Source organism: Misgurnus anguillicaudatus, unplaced genomic scaffold (assembly GCF_027580225.2).
Source record: "Misgurnus anguillicaudatus unplaced genomic scaffold, ASM2758022v2 HiC_scaffold_34, whole genome shotgun sequence".
Taxonomy (NCBI): Eukaryota; Metazoa; Chordata; class Actinopteri; order Cypriniformes; family Cobitidae; genus Misgurnus; species Misgurnus anguillicaudatus.
In genome coordinates, this window is record NW_027395284.1 from 4681085 (window position 1) to 4708596 (window position 27512).

General features: G+C 39.4%; 1 protein-coding gene and 1 long non-coding RNA gene across 2 annotated transcripts in view; one reads left to right on the forward strand and one right to left on the reverse strand.

The window, feature by feature from the left end:
• Window positions 1-27512, reverse strand: part of LOC141363413 (uncharacterized) — a 418471-nt gene that overhangs the window by 280573 nt on the left and 110386 nt on the right. The window lies entirely within an intron of this gene.
• Window positions 1590-4589, forward strand: LOC141349225 (zinc finger protein AEBP2-like). The gene is made up of 3 exons (XM_073866018.1): window positions 1590-1746; window positions 2921-3034; window positions 3698-4589. The coding sequence occupies exons 1-3, from the start codon at window positions 1637-1639 to the stop codon at window positions 3708-3710; spliced, it is 237 nt and encodes a 78-aa protein (XP_073722119.1). The 5' UTR covers window positions 1590-1636; the 3' UTR covers window positions 3711-4589.

The window sequence follows — 27512 nt, forward strand, 5'->3', positions numbered from 1 at the left end:
AAGAATAAATGAGAAAGCAATAGTAACGTTATACAAGTATAGTTTTATTCACTTTTACCTCGCGCCAAAACAATAACAACACAAAAGACACTAAATATGAATAAAAAAAACAAGTAATAGTTTGATCATGACACCAAATACTGCTGATTTGATCTCATTTTGACGATCATAAACAAACAAGGCCAGCATGAGAGCCAGGGTATCCCTGTCAGAGATGTAGCCCAGAGAGGGCGGTGGTCAGCGGGGCGAGTGAACACTGAAGTCCGCTCATGCTTTGGTTCTCATTCGTACCGAATCTCACTAAGCAAACGTTCAAACAGGCGCTATCTTTACTAATCGACTGCAGATTTAAATATAATACATATACATTCTCGACTGAACTAATCTTAAAACTACACTTTGTGACCAAGAAATTGTAATATTTAAAAACGGCGAATCCGTCCATTGAGTTAATATGAGATTCAAAGCAGCCGAAAGTGTTACCTGTCATTCTGGCTGCCCTCAAATGCGTGGCGGAAGAAGTAGTTCTCAAACAAAGAGGCTTTTAAAATTACTCCGTTGTTGTTTTATGGTTTTCGTTTTTCAAACGTGTGCCGTCGAACTGTTGTATAAAAGCAATATCGCTCTCGGAGTCGTGTGATATAGCTCTATATCATCACGGCTGTGATTGCCTCCGGCACTCGGCCTACGGCCTCGTGCCTCTGGCCTAATCACAGCCGTGATGAGAGAGAGCTATATCACACTCCTACTCGAGCGATATTGCTTAAATATCAGTATATTATATTAGTGCAACCAAACGCAACAACCAGACATTTTGATGCTGGGAAACCGTTTTAATAAACTTTCTGACTTGCTAACATGTTAGAACCAATGGGGGAAAAAAGAACCAATGGGGAACAACACCACTTCTGTTGCCAAAATGTGCGAGCAGGCTATTTGATCACGTGGGCTGTAAAAGGGTCTATATGTTGTCAATTATAGTTCTTAGAAAGAAAATCAGAATTGTCAAAAATTGGTATTGGCAGGTCACACTTACAGAAAAATGGGAAATGGCCAAGAAAATCGCAATCGATGCATCTCTACCAACAACAAAAACAATTATAATCAGCATACTTTTTTTTCTGCGATGAAGCATCACTCTTTCGGTCTCTACAGTGTTTCTGCTAGTTGCATCAACCTAAGAGTCTTTGAAGTATTAAAATCATAATGCAATCATTTTGATACGTCTTGCAGTCCTAGTATGCAACAAAGCACACTGTGCTGCATACTATCAATGCTAGTATGTATTTATTTTTAGCAAAACGTCTATGGTTTCTTTCCTGTTGTTAGCTGAGAAATCCTCATCTAGACGTTTCCTTGAAATGACCTGCTTTCATGGGCAGTGAACGTTTTTTATCTGCCTGCGGTGACATCAGGCTCCCTTCGGCTCGTATGGTCCACTTATCTGCAGTTGTTAGACGAGACTGTGCTGTTGTTCCCCTGTGTCTTTAATTAAAGTGTTAATGAGCTTTCTGCCACACAAATAACAGCAAATTTCAAAAATACACATCGGTTTCTCTACACAAGTCTTTGTATTTGTAGATTAAAGAATTTTTTTTCTAGTGAAAGTGATAGTGAAGAAGTATCACACCCACTAATGAGTGATCTATTGCATTTCTTATTTTGTGTGACGGAGCAGGTGATCGCCAGGCGAAAGGAGGATTCTGGGAAGGTCAAGGTGCTTCTTCATTGGATGCCGGAGGACATGTGAGTAGATGAAAGGCACTCGGCTCAGATCCCGCAACAAATGTCAGCCGTTTATGTGATTCAGAGTCTACCAGAAACCAGACGCACACACCTGACATCTGGCTTATCTCACAGATTCACAGTTCGGAGTTCATTTAAGTCACATTAACTGACACGTTGACTGATTTGTATTAGATTTATGAATCCCTCAAGAGATGTTTTAACGGTTTTTGTTTTCTCTCTGTTCAGAATGCAACGCCAGCATACTGCTTTGTATGTACTGCATAGTGTGCGAGATGGTGCTCTGTGTTCATACCGAAAATTTCGGTACATGTAGTGATGAGTTATCTTGGTGTCTTGCGCGTACTGAAAACTTTTGAAGATGTCTTTTAGAAATGGATTAGACCCACCTAAGTGTGGATGTTCAGATCAGTCTGCACCGTTGGGTTCTCGTTGGTAAACATCCATATTAGTGTCAGATGTGATGGAGAGGCCTGCTGCCTGCGTGTTTTCACCCACCAGCTCTCTTTCATGTGCATTGATGTTTGTCCAGCGCTATTCCTTTACCACATATCCACACTTTCTCAGCATTTCCATTGCAATGATGGTACGACCTTTGAAGATGTCACAGTTAATGCTTCTCAGATTGCGTTCCCGCTGGATTCATGCCATCATCGTTTGACCATGTTGGCTCTGTAGAGGAAGCGCTGTGAAATGTAAAAGCTTTTTTACGTTTGCCTCAACTCTTATTTTGTAATTTTTTTTTTAAACAAACTGTGTTGTGAGGATTGATACACAAGCTCCACACAAGATTATAAGCGTTCGCGGATGCACCGAGCTGCTATTCTGAGGCAGGCATCAATCTGTGCCCGGAAAATGTTTGTCAGCTCAGCGATAACACTGCTGAAGTTGCTTTCCCAGGAGACCACGTTTAAAATGGATTTCTGGGTCACCGCAACAAGCCAGATCCAAACAAGTCTCCTCCGTGGAATAACGTGAGAGGAAAAGCAAACGTCACATTTTTAATCATCTGGTTGTGGAATGCGTGTTGGGGAGTTGGGAGGAGATGAAGAGCAAGTGTGGGAATGTTTACTGTATAAAAAATAATACTCGTTCGCACCGCATACATACTGTTTTTTTAATAAATAGGTTAGTGTGTTATTCTTGAAATGGCTTTCTTTGTGATTTTGCACAGACTTCCAGACGCTTGGGTTAGCGAGGGTGATCGTCAACAGCTAAAGACCAAAGTGGTCCATCTTTCTCAGCTTCCTCAGGACACGGCAGAACTGTTGGACCCCAACATCTACAGGTGATGCTTCGACCTGTTCTTTTACCGACACAATTTTTATCCGTAGCATAAGGAATAAAGGAGCCATCTATCTGAACTCAACGACGGCGTGGGTTTTGAAGTTTTTAATAGGTTTTTATTTTGTCTGGGCTACTGAAGACTTAATGACTTTTTTCCAGCAGATGGAGCCAGTGTCGCTGCGTCTCTAACACCAATCTACTAAATGTACAATGTGCCTGGGAAAATGTGGGAGGGTGATCGAAAACCTTTGATCCGACAGGAGCTGTTATTAAATCAAATCTGACGATAACATCCGAGTCAGCAGTACTCCAAACTGACCTTTTTTTTCCTAGAGACGTATATGACTTCGAGGACACTGTCATTTGTTATGGTCGCTATTAATCGATCATAAAATAGCATTATTTGTTTATCAACATCTATGTATCTGAGCTGTCCGAATGTTTTGTGGGTGATTATTATTGTCAGCATGGGAACCTACATGCGGCCCTTTAAATAACAGGAGCGTGGACAGATGCCCGGGGTCCTCAGGGGTCTAGTGTGTTTCGAAGCATCATTGTGCGTCTAGTATGAAAATCCAGTTGGATCTGGTGCTGTTCCCTCTGCGTGCATTTCTGTGTGTTTGTGTATGTGTGCCGTACTAAAGCGGGATCTGCTTGTTTTCAGGATGTATTTCTAGAGGACTGGGTGGGAGGGGAGACTTCTGTCAGCGCCTGCTGACGTATCCAAACCCGAAGTGGACGCGTCCATCTTTTGAGAGAGACACTTTGCTTTTCTCCCCCTTTTTACTTTTTAATGCTCAAAGTCTGCCAAAGCATGCAGTGAAATTTTAATGTGTTTACATCCCTTGAAGAGGAGAAGAGGCACAAAATTGTGAAGTGTGTCGGTGCTGGACTTTTAAACGATCTAGGAAGACAAATATTCTTAAATCCATTTAATTTCACTTCTTGCATCCTAAACTGTACTGACAAGCTCTTTTAAGTCCCGATCATCTTCGTTTTTGTCAGTAAGTGCCCATGTAAATATTCCAGGAGATTTGTAATATATTTTTGTACTGCAAAATTTTACTGTACTCTGTAGATAGATGTAATATGCCAAGTTGACAGATGATGTAATTGTACAGATGTGTGATAGTTGAATAGTTTTAAATGATGTAAATGCTTCCATAGATTTTTTTTTTCTTATGTTTTAGAATCTGAGTGTTTTTATTTTGTTTGTCGGTTAAAATTGAGTGACTTGTTTTGTTCTACGCACATGCTGCTGATCCCTTCACTGACGACGATGATGATGATGATGATGATGATGATGGTGGTGGAAAGCTGTGGTTTACTGTTTGCGCTGTTGTGCGATATCTCTGTTAAAGCTATACAAAAGCCAAGGAGTATATAGACATCTTTATGTAATGGTGCTAAAGCTAACACTAGCGTTTAGGCTAATGCACATAGGAATATTCTTAGATCAATACTGATGGTGCTGTTTAGTTCATATAATAATAATAATACCCTGTTCCCCATAGATTATACTTCTGTCTTTGTAGTAAAGCTGAAAATTCAGAAAACGCTTTGTTTGTTTGTTTTGATTCAGTCTAAAAATAGCACTGGAGTTATGTTTAGCCGACTCCGAGTGGATTTGTACCTAACTTTGGTTCCAGCCCATATAAATCTTCAGTTTCACACAGGGCTCTTGTTTATCAGGTAAGAGGAGGCCAGGGGCATTTGGGAGTCTTTTTATTGGGGCAGATTTGCAAGCATTGACACTGGGGGCGTCTGTCAGGGCCCTTAACTCATTATTAGATGAGTACGGCTGCTGTTTTAGAAGATGGCCGTGGACACCTGACCGCTACACACGAGTGTATATTCTGCACTGAGTTTTGGTGATTTTTATTTACATTGACTTTATATGTTCTGTTGCAAAATAGTGGCTCTGTGCATTTTGATGTACATGCAGCATCAATAGCGACTAATGAGAAGACACATTTTTTATTTAAATATTGGTGAAATTTGTAATTCACCGGTTTGTGTTTTACTTTCCAAATGTGTTTTATGGTCTTGCATACCCTTGAGAAATAAGCAAAGTCTTAATTACACCCAATATACTACAGCTGCTGTTTGCCATACAATGAGATTATTTGTTTTAAAGACCCTACCGGTATAACTCGTGCTATATGCTTTATTTAGGGTGCCTTTCTACACACACCCAATCTACCCAAATATCAAGAGTCATACACAATGACTCTGTCTCGTTTCACAGGTTGCGTCCTCTAGAGGTCGCATTATAAGGTTGCATACGTCATTGAGGCTGTCGCTGTCCCATTTCAAAAATGTAAGAAGGACTCTCTGAAGACGACCTTCGAAATGCGCTCTTATTTCACGGAAGTTTTATGCAATTATTTCCAAATTATTTGGAAAATAAATAAATGACGTTAAATGTAAATTATAATTATCGCCTCATTACCCTATTTAACTTAAAGAAATAGTCTACTCATTTTCAATATTAAACTATGTTATTACCTTAACTAAGAATTGTTGATACATCCCTCTATCATCTGTGTGCGTGCACGTATGCGCTGGAGCGCGCTGCGACGCTTCGATAGCATTTAGCTTAGCCCCATTCATTCAATGGTACCATTTTGAGATAAAGTTAGAAGTGACCAAACACATCAACGTTTTTCCTATTTAAGACGAGTAGTTATACGAGCAAGTTTGGTGGTACAAAATAAAACGTATCGCTTTAAGCGGATTTAAAAGAGGAACTATATTTTATGGCGTAATAGCACTTCTGGGAGTACTTCGACTCGCCTGAAAAGTCCGCTCCCCTTCTCGCTCTCATAATGGGAGAGGGAGGGTGTTACTGCGCCGAGTCGAAGTACTCCCAAAACTGTTACATTTGGTATATAATATCCTCCTCATTAACATATATCTGTTGTGCATTCGCCTCAACTCCTCAAAAATTACCCCAAACAAAACAAGCAAACACATTTTCGTGTGAAACTTTTATAAAATTATATTCACTCATTCATTTAACGTTACAGCGCAACTGCCGTGAACGTGCATAGCAACGTGATACTTCCTGTTTCCTTTCCTGCCCGTGTGTCCTATGAAGGATGTCTCGTTTAATTCTGATTAAGGACTCTCTGTAGACCACATTCTTTAGAGAATGAGTCCTCGTGAGGATACAACCATTAAAACTAAATGAAATGAGACACAGCTTGTGTCTCAATTTGCACACTATTTGTCCTAAACATTTTTATAGTCTATGGGGATGGGGTGGGAATATCATTTGGGAAAACCGTGGTTCATTTTCATCATGCATTTAGTGCAGTAATATCAGCACACTAATGACTGATATTACCCACAATTCATTTTGAGAGAGAGGTTTTATTGATGCTGCTGAATAAATTAAACTAGCAAACATTATAGTGAATGAGAAAAGTTGGCTTTGTATTAGTATGTAGTACATATACTCTCTTGTAAAAACAATAGATAGTTTTTCCCATTATAAAAAACAGTACCTACTTTAGTGCATAAGTAACAGTTAGGTGAATTAAGACGCGACAATACATTGTGAATTTAGTAAGAAAATTCTTTAAGTGGGAAAAGATATATTGTGCGCTTATATGACAGTTACTGAGCATGTACCTTTTTAGTCAGGATACTTTTGGTGTCAGACCAAACTGATACGTCGCACCTCAACAGTTTTAAAAGAAAACACCACCGTTTTTCAATATTTTACTATGTTCTTACCTCAACTTAGACAAATTAATACATCCCTGTCTTTTTTCAATGCATGCACTTAATCTATGTACAGCGCGTTGTGAATGTGTTAGCATTTAGCCTAGCCCCATTCATTCCTTAGGATCCAAACAGGGCGGAAGAGCACTTAGTTTGTAGCACTTCAACTTTGGGCGCGGTAATATTGACGGAAGTTTGAGCGAAAGGTGAAGTAGTCAAGATTGATGATGTTACTGCACGCTGAGGTCTAAGTGCCGTCATACAATATAGTTCTCATTTTTTATCTGCTTAAAAAATCGCCACATTTTATTTTGTGCCACCATACTTACTTGTCTAAATACTCGTGTAACAGTCTTTAAATAGGGAAAACATGGAAGTGTTTGGTGGCTTCTGAATTCATCCCTGTTTGGATCCTAAGGAAAGAATGGGGCTAGGCTAAATGCTAACACATTCACGACGTGCTGTACAATGAAGTGTACGCATTGAAAACAGATAGGTATGTATTAATTAATCTAAGTTGTGTTAGGAACATAGCAAAATATTGAAAAAAGATATAAAGAATGAAATTTAAGGCAAAGTGTGCGTTATATTTGTTTTTTACACATACAGTTTATCAATTCACTAAATAAATGCTACAGAATATTACAGTATACATATGTATCCTAATTACTTCAAAATGCTACAATGTACTACGATTCACTGCAGTTCATTATAGTAAATACTAATAAGTGTTCTACAGTGTTTTGTCATGTGGGTTTGATTGAAACATTAATTTATTTCAGGCACCCTAAATGACTGCTGATGTTAAGTATAAAAACATGCCTCAGAAAGGTTATTGTTCACATTGTCTGTCAGAATATAATTTTTCATCAGATTGCACACACATAGATTCACAGTTTCAGTATAATGTTGCTGCATTCAGATGCCATCTTCCAAGTCCTGAAACATCAAGACTCTTTTGTTTTCATGCCGTTATGCCATTACCACTGTAATTCTCTCCAGGCCTTTGAAGAGAATGTAAGTATGTGACCTAAATCTCTTTGTACCACAACCGAGACCATATTTCATTTGAGCTCTTCATTCTTCAGTGCAGTTATGGGTCCATTGCCATCCTTTCCATCAGCTGGGCTGCACCGATGACCTGCCCGCACATTTCACATGACTGATGTTGTTATGTGGGTTGTGGCTAGAAGGGATACAGCTACGGCCATAATCTCACAGGCTGAGTGCTTTTTTTGTACTCCGACCCCCAAGCCTAACCCTAAACCCAACATTTGATGGGATTTAGGCTGGAGCTGTATCCTATCTAGCCAGAACTGCTGTTTTTCATCCTAACCCTAAAACCAACATCTTGTGAGATTTGGCCATAGCTGTATCCCATCTAGCCAGAACTGGTTATTGGGAAGGATAAAAAGAGAAATATTCTGTATCTAATGGATACTGAAAGGAGAACTTTGGATGAGACACTTTTCGAAGTAAAAATGCAAAAGCTTTGGTAACATACATTTGTTTCAAACCCTATTGTGCACGCTTGATATCTAAGGAGGCATCCCAAATAAATGAGATGTTTAGGCTGGTTTGCATAGTAGATCTGAGAAATAAATTTGTGCTTATTGCCCTTGGGCATTATAGGATTGCCTTTCTGATAAAAGACACACAAGTAATACTTGTCTTATTGGTTAAAATGAAGTGTTTTAGAGGGCATAATAATTATTTTAGTAACAGGAGAGCACCTAGTATGCTATTGTAGTGTTGTCTAGGTGTGTCTGTCTTATGGTGCATTCACGCTACATGCAACTTTGTCACTGTGTGTCGCCCGGTTTTTTACTTTGCTGCGTCACAGGACACGCCCCATCCGATCTCCAACTATGACTGTCGCTGGAAATTGCCAGCTCTCCATTTAAATGAATGGGATTATGTCGTTTTGGCGCTGTGTGTCGCTTGTAATGTAAATGGGGCAAACCATTTGTAGCAAGTGATGGTATAGATATGTGGATAAAAAACTCTGTGGTGTTTATTTGCAGAAATGTTTTTGACATAAAAAAACATGAATGTTTATAACTAATAGGGCCATAGATACCAAAAACAATGGCAAGAACATAGCACAACCATACAATCATAGATTCATAAGACTGGCATAATAGAATAGATAGGGTTATAGTTACAATGGTGTGAAAAAGTGTTGGCCCCCTTCCTCGTTTATATTTTTTTGCATGTTTGCCACACTTCAAAGTTTCAGATCATCAAACAAATTTATATAATCAAAGATAACACAAGTAAACACACCATGCAGTTTTCAAATATTACGGGTAAAAATCCAAACCCGCTGTGTGGAAAAAGTGCTTGCCCCCCTGTTAAACACCTTAGGTGTGTTCGACTTCATGCGGCACTGCGCAGACCGATCGGCGGCTGACTTGAAGCAGTGCATGTTGGTTAGTTATGTTGTCCGACTTGAGCTGGCGCTGCAGGCACGTGACTGTGTCATATGGTTTTAAAGAACCGTGATCAGCCATGCCTGACGTAAATGCAGCTACGGGAACCACAGCGTGTCTGACTTCACATCTCCGTGCCTGCACGTGGCTAATCTCCCTGATCGGTTACATCCAACCACAGCCGATGTCGAACACACCAATTAACTGTGATTTATCACACCTGAGTTCAGTTTCTCTAGCCACACCCAGGCCTGATTACTGCCACACCTGTTCGCAATCAAGAAATTGCTTAAATAGGACCTGCCTGACAAAGTGAACTAGACCAAAAGATCCACATCATGTTCAGATCAGTCTGGAAAGGGTTAAGCCACTTCTAAAGCTTTGGGACTTCAGCGAACCACAGTAAGAGCCATTATCCACAAATGGCGAAAACATGGAACGGTGGTGAACCTTTCCAGGAGTGGCCCAAAATTACCCCAAAAGCGCAGTGATGACTCATCCAAGAGGTCACAAAAGACCACACAACCTCACTTGCCTTGGTTAAGGTAAGTGTTCATGCTTCCACCATAAGAAAGAGACTGGGCAGAAAAGGCCTTGTTCCAAGACGAAAACTGCTGCTGAGCGAAAGAGCATCTCAGTTTTCCAGAAAACATCTCAATGATTCCCAAGACTTTGGTTGAAACTTATCTTTGGACTGACGAGACAAAAGGAAATTTTGGAAGGTGTGTGTCCCATTACGTTTGTCATAAAAATACCACAGCATTTCAGAAAAAGACCAACAATCATACCAACAGTAAAATATGTGGGTGTAAGTGTGATGGTCTGGGGCTGATTTGCTGCTTTAGGACCTGGAAGACTTGCTGTGATAAATGGAACCATGAATTCTGCTGTCTACCAAAAAATCCTGGACAATGGATGAATGTTTGGCCATTTGTTTGTGACCTCAAGCTGAAATGAACTTGAGTTCTGCAGAACGAAAATGATTCAAAACACACTAGCAAGTGCACATCTGAATGGCTGAAGAGAAACACTTTGGAGTGGCTTGGTCAAAGTCCTGACCTCAATCCTACTCAGATGCTGTGGCATGACCTTAAAAAGGCGGTTCATGCCTGAAAACCCCCCCAATGTGACTGAATTACAACAATTCTGCAAAGATGAGTGGGCCAAAATTCCACCACAGCGCTGTAACAGACTCATGTAACACAAATGCTTGATTGCAGTTGTTGATGCTAAGGGTGGCCCAACCAGTTATTAGGTTTAGCGTGCAAGCATTTTTCACACAGGGGCATGTCGGTCTGGATTTTGTTTTCCCTTAATAATAAAAACCTTCATTTAAAAACGGCATGTTGTGTTTACTTGTTTTATCTTTGATTTAAATTTGTTTAATGATTAGAAACATTAAAGTGTGACAAACATGCAAAAAATAATCAGGAATGGGCCAATACTTTTTCACACCACTGTAACTATAAACCTATCTATTCTATAGACTTACAGTTTTTTACAGACGCTAGGACACATTTCTCAATACTTAGGTCAAGTTTTCAAAACTCTTCACACAGCGAGCACAACAGAAGTCTATGTGGGCTAAACTGAGAATCAGTTATCATTGCTTTGGCACAAAATGCATTCAATGACTACATCTCTCAAATTTCATGAATTCTTTTCTCACTCAGACACAACAACTGCCAAAACTCTTTATACATACAGGCTAATTTGCACATGCTTACATAGTGCTTTCAAAACTGTTAAACTTATGTTCATAACAATACAAAACTAATTAAGACAGCAATTTGCTACATTTCTACAGTAATATTTTAATGAAATATATTTTAAATCTTAAAATTAAATGCTATAAAAAATTGAAGAAGGCTGAGTAGATTAGCATTACTAATGTATCTGTATCAGCGGATGGTGTGTATACAAATTCTTGTATTTTGGAATTACAAAAAATTAAAAACTACATAAAATTGTAGAACACATATTGCAGTGAATTGTAAACAGAAATGTGTCCTTGTTTTACACAAGAAAACATTGTATAATGCTCTATGTTGTTAGTGTTTTTTAGGTCATTGTTTTGTGGGTGACAAAGTGTGTTTGTCGGCTGTCAACCTTTGCTAGTGTTCTGGAAGAATGAGTTGATTTGAGACCTGAATAAAGTGTTTTGGTAGTTGTAGTGCATTTTGAATGTGAAATGAACTGCTTTGCCAAGCTGAAAGTTGGTAAGGAGAACTGTGTGAAGAGTTTTGTAAAAGTGACCTAAGTACTGAGAAATGTGTCCTAGCATCTGTAAGAAACTGTAATCTGGGGCCTATGCATTTTATAATAATACTTGAATGACATATTTATTACTTTGGTTTGGTACAATAAAGGATTTTAGTACAAAGTAAAATGTTTAAAACATAATGTGTTAAGAACTTATAGCTTTGTAGTTCGTAGTTGTGTATCATCATTTTGAAATAATCCTTTAAAGGACATTAAAGCACTCAGTTAATTTACTTTCATGTTGTGATGTTTTATTAGATTATGAATTAGATGATTGAATGCATGGACGCAGCTCTCGTCTGCTGCTATTTTAAGCATCTGACTCACTTAGCTTCTTTGCCAGATGCACGACATCCCGACGGTTTGTTTTATTGTTTGACAATGATAATAGATTTGCTTTGCTTTTTCTCCTAGCTTTACCTGAAACAGTCACCACTAGGATTTATAAAGGTTTCTGTGCTAGTCAAATGGAGAATTGGAGATACAGGCCTGCATCTTATGAAGTGGATTGAATTTGATTATTCAACACTGCAGTGAATTGTGGATTTGGATGCGTTTCTAATCTGTGTGTGAGAAAGTGTGTTTGGCCTGTTTACTGATGCGGGCCGTTCCAAGAACGCCATGTAAGACGCTGACTGATTTATGAAACAAGCACGACATGTTTTGCTCCGTTTCACCATCAGCTGCTGTACATTTTTCAAGTTCGCATAAACAAACCTGTCTTGTGGGGTAAAAACAAACAAAGCCATGTATTTCGCCCCCCGCCCAGGTCAGGAAGCTATTTTTTTAATTCCTGGCAGCGCTTGCTTGCGAACAAGAATTATGATCCATTGAGGCAGAATGGAACGTTGATAACAATTCGGTGACTGTTAAAGTTGATACGAGGCCCTGTAGGATTGAATCAAAGATTTTAAAAGGGGGGCATGTGCGTCATTGTACAACAGTTGTAGATTGCAAAAAAACCCATGGCTGCATGATTTTTTTGGACCGGGTAAATTATAGCCATCTTCCCCTAATTAGAACAAGAGCAAACGGACTCCCAGGAGGACCACTACGCCTCTAATGACATCACACTTTTCCCACAAATCCCAGAGGCAACTCTGTACTCATTGAGCTGTAGAGATTGAGGTTTGTGTGTATTTAGAGAGCATGGCAACCAACCGTAAGCAGGTAAAAGATAACAAAGATTAGATTGCAGTTGTTTTGGTGGAGGATGAATCAGTTTTGATCAGTAGGATAACCATTAGATATCAGTCTCTTTAATAGTTTTAGTTTCCTGTATCTTGAATTAAATGTGTCAGATTATAAACATAGTTATATTGGAGCATAGAGAATAGCTTTTCGGTAACATCTGGTAAAAAAAACTTGGAATAGGTTTTTTTCGTAAAGATAAGTTAACTGAAGGTCCACCTATGCATGGCGTCTAAAAGGTTAAGCTGCTAGCTAATGCTCTGCACTTCTAGGACTTCTGAAAATAATGATTTGAAACAAAGAGTAAAAAGGTAACTATCTGTATTAGTTGTGCTGGTCAGACTTTTCTAAGACCAATAAACTTTCAGGTTTATCACAGATGCTACATATAAAATCATTATCATTATAACCCCTCAGCAGCTGCTTCAGTTGTTTTCTCATTTACTGTTTTTTAAATTCAGTGTTTCTCTATTACTTCATCACAACACCTTCCAGCTGGAAGCTTAGTGTCTGAAACAAAAATCATGTTCTGGTTTTAATGGAGAGGAGTTCTTATGTCATCCAGCTATGAGAAATGTACTTTATCATTATAATTCAATTTATTTAAATGTTTTTTTTACTTACCGCAAGTAGTCCTCCAAATATTAGACAGTGGCTAATTACACCAAGTAAAAATTTAGAGATATGCTGTTTAAATTAGGTGAAAATGAAATAAAATTATCAAATTTGCAATAAGTGTAGATTATTAATTAAATGCTGTCTTTATAGGAAGATACTGTTTGCACCTCAGTATTTATGTAGATTATAAACTTTTTCGTGTTTCGTATATGGTGCATCCCTTTGTGGCCCCCCAAAGAAAATGTATGATATAAAACATTCCAAAACGTATTATTTAAATTAAACAAAACATATACAATTATATAAGTGTAGTGATGTTGGTTAGTAGCCTTATTTTTTGAGATTTATTACACAGAATTTATGATAAATGAATTTGTTTTAAAAAATGTCATAAAACTGGGGCCCCCCTGCCACCATCTCAGGCCCCCAGTTTGAGAACCACTTAAAATGATGCAATAATAATATAAATGATTATATTTATTAAAATAACTAAAATGCATGCATTATTAGGAGAATAAAGACTTACACCGACCCCGTACCTAACCCTATATTTTTGCAATTATTTATATATATATATATATATATATATATATATATATATATATATATATATATATATATATATATATATATATATATATATATATATATATATATATTTACATTTTAAACAATTATAAAACATATCAATCAAGTAAAACAAAATAAAATCACACGTAAAACAAAAACGTTTTGAGGAGACTATATCTAAAAAGTAGCCCTCCAGTTTTATCAATGGTGGTAGCCAGGCCTTAAAATTAACTTTTTTGCTCACCAGCCAAAGTGGCTAGTTGTTTTCCAAAGTTACTAGCCACTCAGCATTTTTACTGGCCACAATTTTGTTGTTGGTAACCCGCTTTGTTGCCCAAATTAGCCTATACATTAACTGGTGCCCTGCCATTGAGTTATCTTGTCAATTAAAAGAAAACATTTGCATAAAAAGTGTTCCTGATTAATTTTTATGTTAATCTGCAATACCGCCATTATCCACTAGATGGAAAAATTGGGTACTTACCGTGTGTCTCAATCAGCTCCCTTGTTCAGTAGTCAGGGCACTGATCAGGGAGTCGGCCATTTTAAGGGCTGTCTCAATCGCAAAATCCGTTCAGTGCACTGGAATGTTCGTTCCCTAAAAATTCCCACAATGCAACGCAAAAACCAGTGAGCATCGATGGTCCCTATGTTCCCTAACCGGAAATCACGTGACCTTTTCTGAAGCTCGCCAACCAAACATCACGTGATCCAACTCAATAAACTTTATGAAATGTTACAGAACTTTTATAAAGACAAACATTTGTTTTAGTTGTAAATATAAACACACATTGCTACACAGTAAGGGACCACAATCTACAACCCCAAAACAGAAAAAGTTGGGACACTGTAGAAATTGTAAGTAAAAAAGGAATGGAATAATTTACAAATCTCGTAAACTTATATTTTATTCATAGTAGAATATAGATAACATATCAAATGTTGAAAGTAAAATATTTTGAAATGTCATGCCAAATATTGGCTCATTTTGGATTTCATGAGAGCTACACATTCCAAAAAAAGTTGGGACAGGTAGCAATAAGAGGCCAGAAAAGTTAAATGTACATACAAGGAACAGCTGGAGGAGGACTAATGTTTAGGAATAGGACTGTTGTCCTATTCTTGTCTAATACAGACTTCTAGTTGCTCAACTGTCTTAGGTCTTCTTTGTCGCATCTTCCTCTTTATGATGCACCAAATCTTTTCTATGGGTGAAAGATCTGGACTTGCAGGCTGGCCATTTCAGTACTCAGATCCTTCTTCTATGCAGTCTTGATGTTGTAATTGATGCAGTATGTGATCTGGCATTGTCATGTTGGAAAATGCAAGGTCTTCCCTGAAAGAGACGACGTCTGAATGGGATCATATGTATCTAGAACTTGGATAAACCTTTCAGCATTGATGGTGCCTTTCCAGATGTGTAAGCTGCCCATGCCGCACGCGCTCATGCAACCCCAAACCATCAGAGATGCAGGCTTCTGAAAAGAGCGCTAATAACAACTTGGGTTGTCATTGTCCTCTTTAGTCTGGATGAAATGGCATCCCAGTTTTTCAAAAAGAACTTCAAATTTTGATTCGTTGGAGCACAGAACAGTTTTCCACTTTGCCAAAGTCCATTTTAAATGAGCCTTGCCCAGGGAAAACGCCTGTGCTTCTGGATCATGTTTAGATATGGCTTCTTTTTTGACCTATAGAGTTTCAGCTGGCAACAGCGAATGACACGGTGGATTGTGTTCACTGACAATGTTTTCTGGAAGTATTCCAGAGCCCATGTTATGATTTCCATTACAGTAGCATTCCTGTATGTGATGCAGTGCCGTCTAAGAGCCAGAAGATCACGGGCATCCAGTATGGTTTTCCGGTCTTGACCCTTACGCACAGAGATTGTTCCAGATTCTCTGAATCTTTGGATGATATTATGCACTGTAGATGATGATAACTTCAATCTCATTGCAATTTTTCTCTTAGAAACTCAGAAAACTATTTTTCGCTGCAGCATTGGGGGAATTGGTGATTCTCTGCCCATCTTGACCTCTGAGAGACACTGCTACTCTGAGAGGCTCTTTTTATACCCAATCATGTTGCCAATTGACCTAATAAGTTGCAAATTGGTCTTTCAACTGTTCCTTATATGTACATTTAAATTTTCTGGCCTCTTATTGCTACCTGTCCCAACTTTTTTTGGAATGTGTAGCTCTCATGAAATCCAAAATGAGCCAATATTTGGCATGACATTTCAAAATATCTTACTTTCAACATTTGATATGGTATCTATATTCTACTGTGAATGAAATATAAGTTTATGAGATTTGTAAATTATTCCATTACTTTTTTACTTACAATTTCTACAGTGTCCCAACTTTTTCTGTTTTGGGGTTGTACTCAATATTTAAAATAATAATATTTATTTAAAATTTTAAATATATTTATTACATTTAAAATGTAATTATATGCCTCAAATTTTATGCACAGATATGTAAGAGAATAATGACAGCACTTTCACAATGTACTGTTTTTAAAATTAAGTCTGTTTGGCCGGTTGTTGATGAGTACAGCTGTGAATAATCACAACGCGCTTAAGCAGCCACGTGACAGAAAAATAAGTGACCTTGTCCCAATGTGAAGTGAGCTAGGGTCCTTACCAGTGCCCGAACCTGTGTTCACGATATACTGATTCACGACCTCGGGAGCTAGGGAACGAATTGAGACACACGAAAAGTTACCAAATTAATGAAAAAGCTGATGCCAAAACGTTATTTACTCATTTTAAACTTGTGTATGTTTTGATAATCGTTCTGATCTCTAGCAAAATTCCTCCACAAAAATGCAATTATTTCAGCTTTTTGCTAAAAAATATATAAAATAAAATATATTTTATATTTTTAAAGAAAAATACCTATATTTAAGAGTGTATAAGCAGAGAAAAAAATATAGGATGAAACTTTTCCTGTTTTGTTTGTTGTTTGTTTGAAGGCAGAGGGTCTGTTCTTTCATTTGTACGGAGCCCCTAAGGGGACATGAAGCAAAAATGAATGCAATAAAGTTTAGTTTTGCGAGCACACGTGAAACTATCGCGTGCGCACGTGAAACTTTTGCGTTCGCACGTGAAACTATCGCATGCGCAGGTGAAACTATCGCGTTTAGTTTTGCGTGCACACGTGAAACTATTGCGTGCTCACGTGAAACTTTTGCGTTCGCACGTGAAACTATCGCGTTTAGTTTTGCGTGCACACGTGAAACTATTGCGTGCTCACGTGAAACTTTCGCGTTCGCACGTGAAACTATCGCGTGCGCAGGTGAAACTATCGCGTTTAGTTTTGCGTGCACACGTGAAACTATCGCGTTTAGTTTTGCGTGCACACGTGAAACTATCGCGTGCTCACGTGAAACTTTCGCGTTCGCACGTGAAACTATCGCATGCGCTGGTGAAACTATCGCGTTTAGTTTTGCGTGCTAACGTGAAACTTTCCCATGCGCGCGCGAAAGTTTCACGTAAGCATGCAAAACTAACTTAAAAAAAATCTGCACATGAAGGTTTCGCGTGAGCACATGAAACTAAACTTTAGATTTTTTTCTCCAGTGTCACCTAAGGGGCTCGGTACATTTGAAATATTTGTATGTTTATATATTTATAGACATTTTTTTCCTGGAGGGCATTTTGTGAAACTTTTATGAAAATTACAAAAAATGCTGGTGGCAACTTTAAAAAAAATGGCTGATGGGGAATGAATTAATATGATGTGGGAACCTGTCCGCTCACAGGTTTCCCTTGACTTCTGACCAAACTGGGACGTGTGCATTCAGGTATGTCCTATGAATTTCTCTCCGCTCTTGCCCAGAAAGTGCACACTTTAAATCTCTTCATTCACTTCCATGCAATTGTTTTATCTTTCCCAAAGTGTGCGTGTATGCGTTAATAACCCCTACTGTAAGTTTCGCTGGGTGCAGGGAGTGCTCATGGAAGTTGTAGTTTCCCAGTGTTGCATTACCCATTGTTTATCATTTCGCATAACTTTTAAGAAAAGTAAAAAATATATATAATTAAGCTGCCAAAGTGGCTTGTGGGATTGGCTGCCTTCCCATGCCACAGCGGAAATCTACCCACATTTGGTGGCTTGGCGAGTGTAAATGTCAAGCCCTGGAAGTAGCCCCAGCTCACAAAAAGGTTGGAGACCCCTGTGTTAGATAATATATTAAAGTATACTTTATACTGGCAAATCAGATTTTGTGTGCAGCATTTGCTTAGTAAGACAAGCTGAGGGCTAATAGAAATAATTGTGTGCATAAACTATGTGTGTGCAATGTATTTCTCATATTAGAGATATGGCATCATGTGCAGTTTGTTCTCTTTGGTCTTGAAGCAGGATTTTGATTGACGTTTCTCTCCAACTATTTTCCTTGTGGTGCTCTAATTGCTACTTGAGCATCAGTCTGCAACACAAACCACATCCAGCAGAGAGCAAATGTTTTGCACGTCTGAAATCAGGTCAGAGGATCCTCCGAAGATTCAGACTTCTGCGTGCATTCGGTGTGTTTTACTCCGCAGCTCTCTGTGTGGTCTGTGATCTCTCTGTCTATCCCGCTCTTACTAATTTCTGTCATTGCCATCCATGCTGTTACATATTAAAGCCCGTTGTGCAAGACTTCACACTCGGAGGTGACTACAGATTGATAGATTACCACGGTTGCCCGTGAATCGGTGCTTCTCACGTTATGTGCCTAAATGTTTCTCACATGGTCTTTATTGTTCGAGTGGAATTTTTACATAGATAGGCACAAACCGAGCCTCATGACTGTAGGAAACAAAGCTTTGCTGATAATTAGACCTGTAGTCACGGTAGTGGCTTGTGGGAAGGAGATCGCAATTGGAAGATAACATAAATATGACTGACTGTTGTGATTGGCATGCTTTAAGTTGTACGATTGTCTCTGCGCTGTCAAAATCACTAACTGAATAATTTCTGTGGCTTACAAATGCGTCATTCTGTGAAAGGAATGCCTTTTCCTTTTTTTTTTTAATGAGATTTTTAACCCCTAATGACTAACAAATCATAAGATAAAGGGATGCATTTCCTTGTCCTTGAAGAGTTCAAGCAGGATGATGTCATGATGTTTCTTATTTATAGAATAGCCACTTTAAAAAGTAAAAAAGGTTTCATTTGTACTGCATATAAGGGACGCACATGATACCCCATTTTGCAGAATGACCCAAATACCGTCTTCATATCATATCGTCTTTCCCTTCTAATCAAAGACTTAATGTTAGAAAAAGAGGTCTTAAGTGACCTTCATTCATCTGTTTAAATCACATTTCTCCTGAGAGCCGGCTCATCCCAGAAGAAAAAGTTTAACTCTGAGTTATTTACAGCTTAATTATATCTCCACCGTCACAGAAAAGACACATTTTTATAAGCCCAGAGTGAATCATCATGGTTGACATTGTCAAATTGAATCTTTTACATACAATGCTGTATGTAGTTAGCTTGGAAATAGGACAGCGTTTAGGGTCAGGGGTGAAGGTTCAGCTCACGCTAGCTGCCGCTCATCCAGAGCAAATGATAATGCGCTCCTGACAAAGACTCGTGCTTCGTATGTGACGCTGGCGAATTAATTCACGGTGTTGCGCGCGGTGAATCATCAAGATCTGCTGCTGTTGTCGTACCTGACTTATTTTGTTACAGGCATTACAAAGCATGTCAGCATTAAAGTGCATTTATTTCATTGCTAAAAAACAACGTTATTTTGTGTATTTGGTATATAATGCAATGTGTTCGAGTGATTTATGGTAAGGTAACACATTATTTTCCACATATCGTACATTTTTGTAGCTCCAGATATCCTGCTTTCCTCAAATGCTCTGATTTTGAACAAAGCTCATCAATCTGAAAAGCACTGTCATTTGTTTAATTATGTCATTTTTATTTCAAAGATGACATTGTTTGAGATGTCCTTCTCATGATAACTTGATATTAACCAATACATCATAACTTGTCATGACAAGTTGACATAACTAAGACAACATAACGGACCACTTTTTACCAGTGATACAAATTGAATTGTCATTAAAATGTCATTAATTCTCTGTCAAATAGTTTTATAACGACATCATGAATAATCTTCAGTTCATAATGTTTTTTAAGTTTCCTCCATGTGTTTAACACATAAAATCAATCATTCAATAATAATAATAATAATTAAAATTGATACAATTACATTGATTGCATTTGGAGACTAAATCACCTAAAATTAAATGAAAACAGTACAATAATGCGTTATCACATATCGCTGCAAGAACAGATAATTACATTTAATTGATTCAATATTTTGTTAGTTTTTTCTTCTTTGTCAGAAAATGTCAGCACCCTCTGTGTGATGAAGAACAGGTTCTGTTAGCTGTCAGTTTTGTATGTATTGTGCACATACATAAAGTTAAGTATAATCTTTTGACGTGTCTTTTGCATTTTGTTAAGGTATTTAAATTTTTTTTGACATCATTAAAATTTTAATACTATAAGTTTTGTAACACTGTAGTTGAGGTCAAGAAAAATATTCATGATGCTGTTATCAAACTATTTGTAGTAGTATTAACACTTAATGACATTTAAATGACAGTTTAATGTAATGTTAACCCATAATGCCATTGACACAAATTTATAAAATTCATCATGACTATAACACGACTTTCCGCGAGATTATGCTATTTAATAGCAACTTAAATCAAGTGAACCTATCGAGCTATTTTTTATTTTGTAATTTTTTTTAAATAACCTCTCATTCTTAATATTGTAATGTGATCCTTGTTAGAATCAATGAATAAGTTGTGCCACGGACACAAAAAATGTATAGAAATTTGCGCGAGTGACATGAAAAAGACATTCGTGCTCAAGGTACGACTTTCCGTGAGATCAGTCTGTAAATAATAATGATACATTTTTCTCCCTTTTGATTCTGGGCTGAAATGTGACCTAGAAATGTTTTTTTTTTTTACCAGCGCAGGTGTTGTAAGATTAACCCACTAAATTCAGCATGTTGGTGTATAACTCAATTTAATTCAATTCATTACAAAAAAAATTTGTCTTGAAGTCTGTCGATGGTTAACAGACAGCATAGCACAGTATTGATCATCTTGCTTTGCCTGTGGTCTTGGGCACGCTGTTTTCTCATCACAGAGGAAGTGATGTACGTAAGAGAGGTGGGTCCGCATGTGGAAGCCATTTCCTGGTTCCTGTGGCCGCTTTACAGAGCCCCACGGGCTTTACGACTTTGTAGCCAAAACTAATGCTCCCACCACAGTTTCAACAGTAAAAAATCATTCTGGGATGGGTCATGAGTAGGCTAATGATTTTTTTTATGCATACAGTATGCTTTAGATGTTAGATCTTAAACCTTTACATTCATCACCTTTTTAAAGCAACATGAACTTGACGGATTAGTCAACTATATGCTCAGACAAGCCCACATTTCTGTTATATAGTTAGTCAAACCTCATCCAAAGTCATTCGTACCTGCTGACTGTTTCCCACAAACCGTTTCTGATGTTCTCCCAGGTCTCATCCGAATCCAATGGCTGGTGTGTGGAAGTGTTTATTCTAACAAAGTCTTTGGCAGCGATGGACATTAACACACGCGGCCTATTAATCATCCGATAACCCTGTAAGCCGTCCAGCTGTGTCTTTCTCGTCCAATGATTCTTGTTCCTTGGCTCTTTATGCTCTCCTCTTTAAAACATCTTAAATTGCTTCACAGCTGTCTTAGGGATCCAGTGAGAAACTTTTGAGACACAATGTTTAGGTTTGCGAGACAGACAGACGTGTAATGGAGCATTCCTTCGAGTAGAAACGTTGGAATTTGTGTCTGACAACAAGTCAAATAACTGTATAAGAATGCTGGCCGCGCTTCTTTCCCTGTCAGTTTGTTTTCGTGTCTCTACGAAATGTTTTCGACTATGTTAACACAACTGTCCAGGACTACTGTCAAATGTATACATTTTTGCGCTAGGAGGGAAAGATTTAAACGCACCCACATATAAATATTAAATTCTAGTTTCGCAACAAAGCTCGCAGACATTAGTGTTGAGACGGCGGCTCACTTTTATCGCTGTTTGAAAGTGTCTGTCAGCCTTTGGTGTTAAGTCATAAATAATGAACACTCTGCGTTTCTTCTCCATGACAATTTTCCCATTTTTCAGAGCAGCCCATGGCCGGATTTGGAAGGGTTAGCAATGGGGTCGTGTTTACGGGAACCTTTACAATATCTGGAGAATTATGGCTAAATAAGGTCTCATCAAACTGTATGTTTTGTAAGAACTTGTCACTTGAAAGCTTTATCACTTAGAGGTGCCCGTTCATCTTTACTTTGTTTTAAACCATTTCTATAAACCACCTCGTGCTCCTGGCAGTATTTCTAATCCAGTATGACTTAGCATGCATTTCAGCGAGTCAAACTGGGTCAGCTCTCCAGACTCATTTGCTACATGCTGGCTAAATTGCTGCAAAGGTAAAAAGGGTTGAGAAAAGGAAAGGCAGAACTGCTGGCTACGATGTAACCCAACAAAAACATCAAACAACAGTGGTAATCTGTTCCAAAGCAGGTTCTGGAAACACATGGGGAACGTGGCTCAGCTCCATTTAGTCCAAACAAGAAACAGGTTTTTATAGGATTTGGGTTGAAATTTAAAGCGTTTTGAGTGCCCTTGCGAACCCAGAAATGCCAAGCAAATAGTCCTGGTTGGATGAGAATATTGGATTGTGCATATTTCAAGTGCCATGGATGAGATTCATGTGCGTAAAGGTGAAAACAACAAGTCAGTCAATCTTGCTCCCTTGCATTTGGTGGATGGGAAACGTTTTGTTCTTGGCATCCCAAACATTTTTGGGTTATTGGAAAAGGTGGCTGCCTCTCACAGGTATTTGGTTAAAGCAAGAAGGCTTGTACAGTAAAGTTATAGCCAATCCATACTGTTGTGTGGGCAGACGACTGAATTCCTTCTCTCTTACTCAGTTTCCTTAGCAAATTAATTCTGGATGGGTGATTATGAAAACGTAAGAGGATGTTTCTGTCTGTTGTGCCATTTAATTGTTTATCTGGCTAAGCATTACTTGCTAAGCATTACACTGTTATGAGTGAAAGTTGGATTAACTTAAAATATTACTTCAGTGGGTAACTTCTAAGAAATTAAATTGTTTTTAACTTTAAGTGGAATTTTTTAAGCGGAAAAAAATCTTAGATTTTTTTAGATGTTACCCATTGAAGTAATTAAAAAAATTGCCTTAAAGCACAAGTCCATTTTCTTAAAAATAAAAATCCAGATAATTTACTCACCACCATGTCATCCAAAATGTTGATGTCTTTCTTTGTTCAATCAAGAAGAAATTGTGTTTTTTATGAGGAAAACATTCCAGAATTTTTCTTTTTTAATGAACTTTAATGGACCCCAACACGTAACAGTTTTAATGCAGTTTAAAGTTGCAGTTTAAAGGACTCTAAACGATCCCAAACGAGGCATAAGGGTCTTATCTAGAAAAAAAAGATTTTCATTTTTGGCAAGAAAAAATTGCAATTTAAACCACAACTTCTCGTCTTCCTACGGTCCTGTGACGCGCGACCTCACGTGATTGCGTAATGCCGTGGAAAGTTCACGTGTTACATATTTGAAATGCACATTTGCGGACAGGGACGGGCTGGTTTGTCAATGTCATGATAGTAAGGGCGGAACCAAAAGTGAGAGAAGAGGTTCCGCCCGGACCAAATTTTTCAAACACAACCACTTCCTGGTTCCCGATGGCAACATAAATCAAGGCGTTATGAGCAACAGGTGTGATAATGAAGGCGATTCACGATTGGGTGATTAGAGGAAGAGGAGGAATATAAATGGGGCAGTGAGGGACCAGAAGAGGAGTCGATTTTGGGCGAGTCGACTTCCGCCTTGGGCAGCGCAACAAACACCAGCCTCCGAAGAGTCCGCAGGCCCCGTTGATCCGGCGACCACTACACTCTAAAAACAAACGGTGCTATATAGCACCAAAAGTGGTTCTTTGCTCGTAATCATAGAAGAACCATTTTTAGTGCCATATAGCACCAGTGAAGCACCAGTGAAGCACCTGTGTAGAACCATATAGTGCTATGTAGAACCAAATGTGGTGCTATAGTGGTGCTATATGGCCCCTATATGGTTCTACACAGGTGCTTCACTGGTGCTTCGCCGGTGCTATATGGCACTGAAAATGGTTCTTCTATGGTTACAATCCAAAGCAACAGTTTTGGTGCTATATAGCACCGTTTGTTTTTTTAGAGTGTAGGAAGCGGGCGGAAAGAGTGCGTGGCTGGTCCGGACGAAAGGACGGCGTGGTTGTTTACAGGAAAAGCACTGTTGTATCGGGAAGGACGCCGCGAGTGCACGCTGGGTTGAGTTGCGAGTGCAGAAGCACGATTGTTGAAGTTGTCCCGGAGATCTGTGGAGAGAGAACGAGTCAAAAATCAACGTGAGCAAAGGATTTGTATGAGTGGATCGATACATCTATTATTGTCTGTGTTTGCACAAAGGCCTGGGCGAGTCGCACCGGTGGAGTTGTTTACATGGTGGATTGACCTGGAAGAAGAGAAATAGAAGAAAGATCGATTAAGGAATATACCAGTCGTGAGTAATATTTAACTCCAAGTGTGTGCTAGATACTTACATAACTGATGAAGAGCGTATTACTGATCTGTTTATAGCGGCCCCACCAGGTGTGTGTGACAGATGGGCGAGCCGGAGGACGGGTATTGTGCTGACGCTGGGTGGCGAAACTTACGACCTGGTTCGGACATCGCTCGGCGACTTCAATCCCCCCCCAGAGCCGGTCCAGCAAGGAGAGGAGTACGGACCTTAAACTATTCACTGGAGTGTGTGCTGTGCAGCGTGTGAGTGATTTATTTGATGAAGTACACCAAAGCTTTTTGCAGTGTTGTGCCGTGTCCCTGTTGTTCGTACTCACCCCAGGAAGGACCAGGCCTCTGTGGAGACCATCGGGAGTTGCCGAGACGGTGGCCATCCAACAAATTAACTACGCGACTTAACTACATCCAGCGGGAGTCCTATGGATCCAACTAAGTGAGGTACTGTGGGGAACTTTGTAGCCATACCCAACCACGTAACGACCGAGGAGGTGTTAGGAGCAGTAGAAGATCTTGGCGGCCGAATATATGCTGTGTGTGGTGGTGCATGTTGAATACTTACCTTCTCGTCTAGATCTTCACCTACCCACAGGAGGAAGGGAAGAGGACGTGCTGGTCCGGGAAGACAGACGTGCGTTCGTTGAGCCACTCTGAACTGCACCCCCCACAAGACATTGTCTCATCGGCTACCGCTGGACGCCGGTAAAAGCCCTTCCCTCTCTCTGCCGTGTCGGATGCTGGTGGTGATGTATGGTTTCTGTTCTTGTTGATCCTCTGTACCCAGCTAACGATAGATTCACCCCACGAAGACTCGTAAACCCAGAAAAGCCTGCAGAGAGAAATACTCACCTTGTCACGAGCTAAAGCTAAACCCACTCTGCAACGACTCGTTAACCCAGAAAAGCCTGTAGAGAGAAATACTCACCTTGTCACGAGCTAAAGCTAAACCCACTCTGCAATGACTCGTTAACCCAGAAAAGCCTGTAGACAGAAATACTCACCTTGTCACGAGCTAAAGCTAAACCCACTCTGCAACGACTCGTTAACCCAGAAAAGCCTGTAGAGAGAAATACTCACCTTGTCATGAGCTAAAGCTAAGCCCACTCTGCAACGACTCGTAAACCCAGAAAAGCCTGTAAACAGAAATACTCACTTTGTCACGAGCTAAAGCTAAACCCACTCTGCAACGACTCGTTAACCCAGAAAAGCCTGTAGAGAGAAATACTCACCTTGTCATGAGCTAAAGCTAAACCCACTCTGCAACGACTCGTAAACCCAGAAAAGCCTGTAGACAGAAATACTCACCTAGTCATGAGCTAAAGCTAAACCCACTCTGCAACGACTCGTAAACCCAGAAAAGCCGGTAGAGAGGAATACTCATCTTGTCACGAGCTAAAGCTAAACTTACCTTGCTCGAACCGTTCAGTCCCGAGGAACCCTGTAAGAGAGGAAATACCTACCTCGAGCCAAGTTGGAACTAATTGCACTTTCCATCAACTTGCAGGCCCAGAAGGAGCTGATAAGAGAGACACCCTTACCTTGCAGCAAGCTACGGTCACACTTGCCTCCGAAGACCCCGGAACCCGGGAGCCTGCCTGTGGGGAATACAGCAGGAGTGAGTCAGGTTGTTGAGGTTGACTTCCCGGATACTTACATTGTGTTTATTCTGCCCTCAGGAGGAAAAGAGGAGCGCTACGAGGAGTACTACAACGCAGGAAGTGGGCCGTGGACGAAGGAGCTCCGCCCGGCCCTTGCCCTGTCATTCCCTGTCACTGTGGCCGGACTTCTCCTCTCCAACGTCCTCTGCCCCCCTAGTTCCCCCTGAGGGAGAGAAGTCATATTTTAGATTTCCCATTCCCCCTTTTATTTTAAATAATTTAAATAAAGTTTACTTTTATCATATTTATCTCTCGTTGTTTGGTCATTGGGGTGTTCTTGGGACCTCCTCGAGGTGGAACTTAGGGAGGAGCGTAACGCACAAAGTCTGTGGTCCGCTCCGGCCTGTGACAATATTACACTTTGATGTATAATAAGGCTGTGAAATAATGAAAATGGCAAGGCCCTATTTATTTTCACAAACAACCACCAGGTCTTTGCCAATTCCACAAAACTAAACACAAATATGAAAGACAAGGAAAAACTGTACTCTGATGGAAGACAGACAGAAAGTGCAAGCTAGGATGTTTTGGTTAAACTAATATTTGGTCAATTATTTAGCCCCTTTCTTGTATATTAGCACGTTTGGAGTGGTAGCAATGCATGCCTGATATTTTCCCGTTTAATTCAATACCTTAGTCTTCATTCTAGCAGAAAATGTGAGCCCACTACAATCTCTCATATACAATAAAGTAAATGAAAGAAATAAAAACCAATGCAATACAATGAATGTACACCCACATTTTTTAAATGGGGTTGGATAAATATTGTTTGTGTGTGCGTTCGTGCGTGCGTGCGTGCGTGCGTACAAGAGTTTAAAATTTGACAAAAGCACAATGTATTTTTTATTGCGACTGTACACAAATATAATCAAACACTTTGAAGTTTGAATGATGTCCCATATGAATGACGGAGTATGTATTGTTTTTACGTTTCTACTGTTTGATCCCGCCCGCGCCTCTCTCTCTCTCTCTCTCTCTCTCTCTCTCTCTCTCACACACGCACACACACACACACACACACACACATCACGTTTAGTTGCGCATTACGTTAATTTTCACGTGAGTTTTATTTATTTTTATGTCGTGTATATTATAATGTCACGTGTCCTGCTACTACTGGCACTTACAGGACCTCTTGCTGATGTGAAGTTTACTCTGTCTGTCCCTCATCATGACCAGGCTGTCGATGCTCAGGCTCGCGAATTCCGGGAATCTGTGAACCAATCACGGCTAGTAGGCCGACTCTTCTTCCTCTTTTTTTTACACGTAGCAGCATATAAGTGATCGTATTAGTGCCCCTGCTGTCGTCTGTTCATATTGCGTTATTAGACTTTTTTTGCCGACGGCCGGGCGATGGCCTTCCGTT

Bases quoted from the DNA above. Each gene is read 5' to 3' on its own strand.
- LOC141349225 (XM_073866018.1), top strand. From the start codon at position 1,637: ATGAGTGATCTATTGCATTTCTTATTTTGTGTGACGGAGCAGGTGATC. The intron at 1,747-2,920 runs GTGAGTAGATGA...GATTTTGCACAG, and splicing joins CATTGGATGCCGGAGGACAT to ACTTCCAGACGCTTGGGTTA.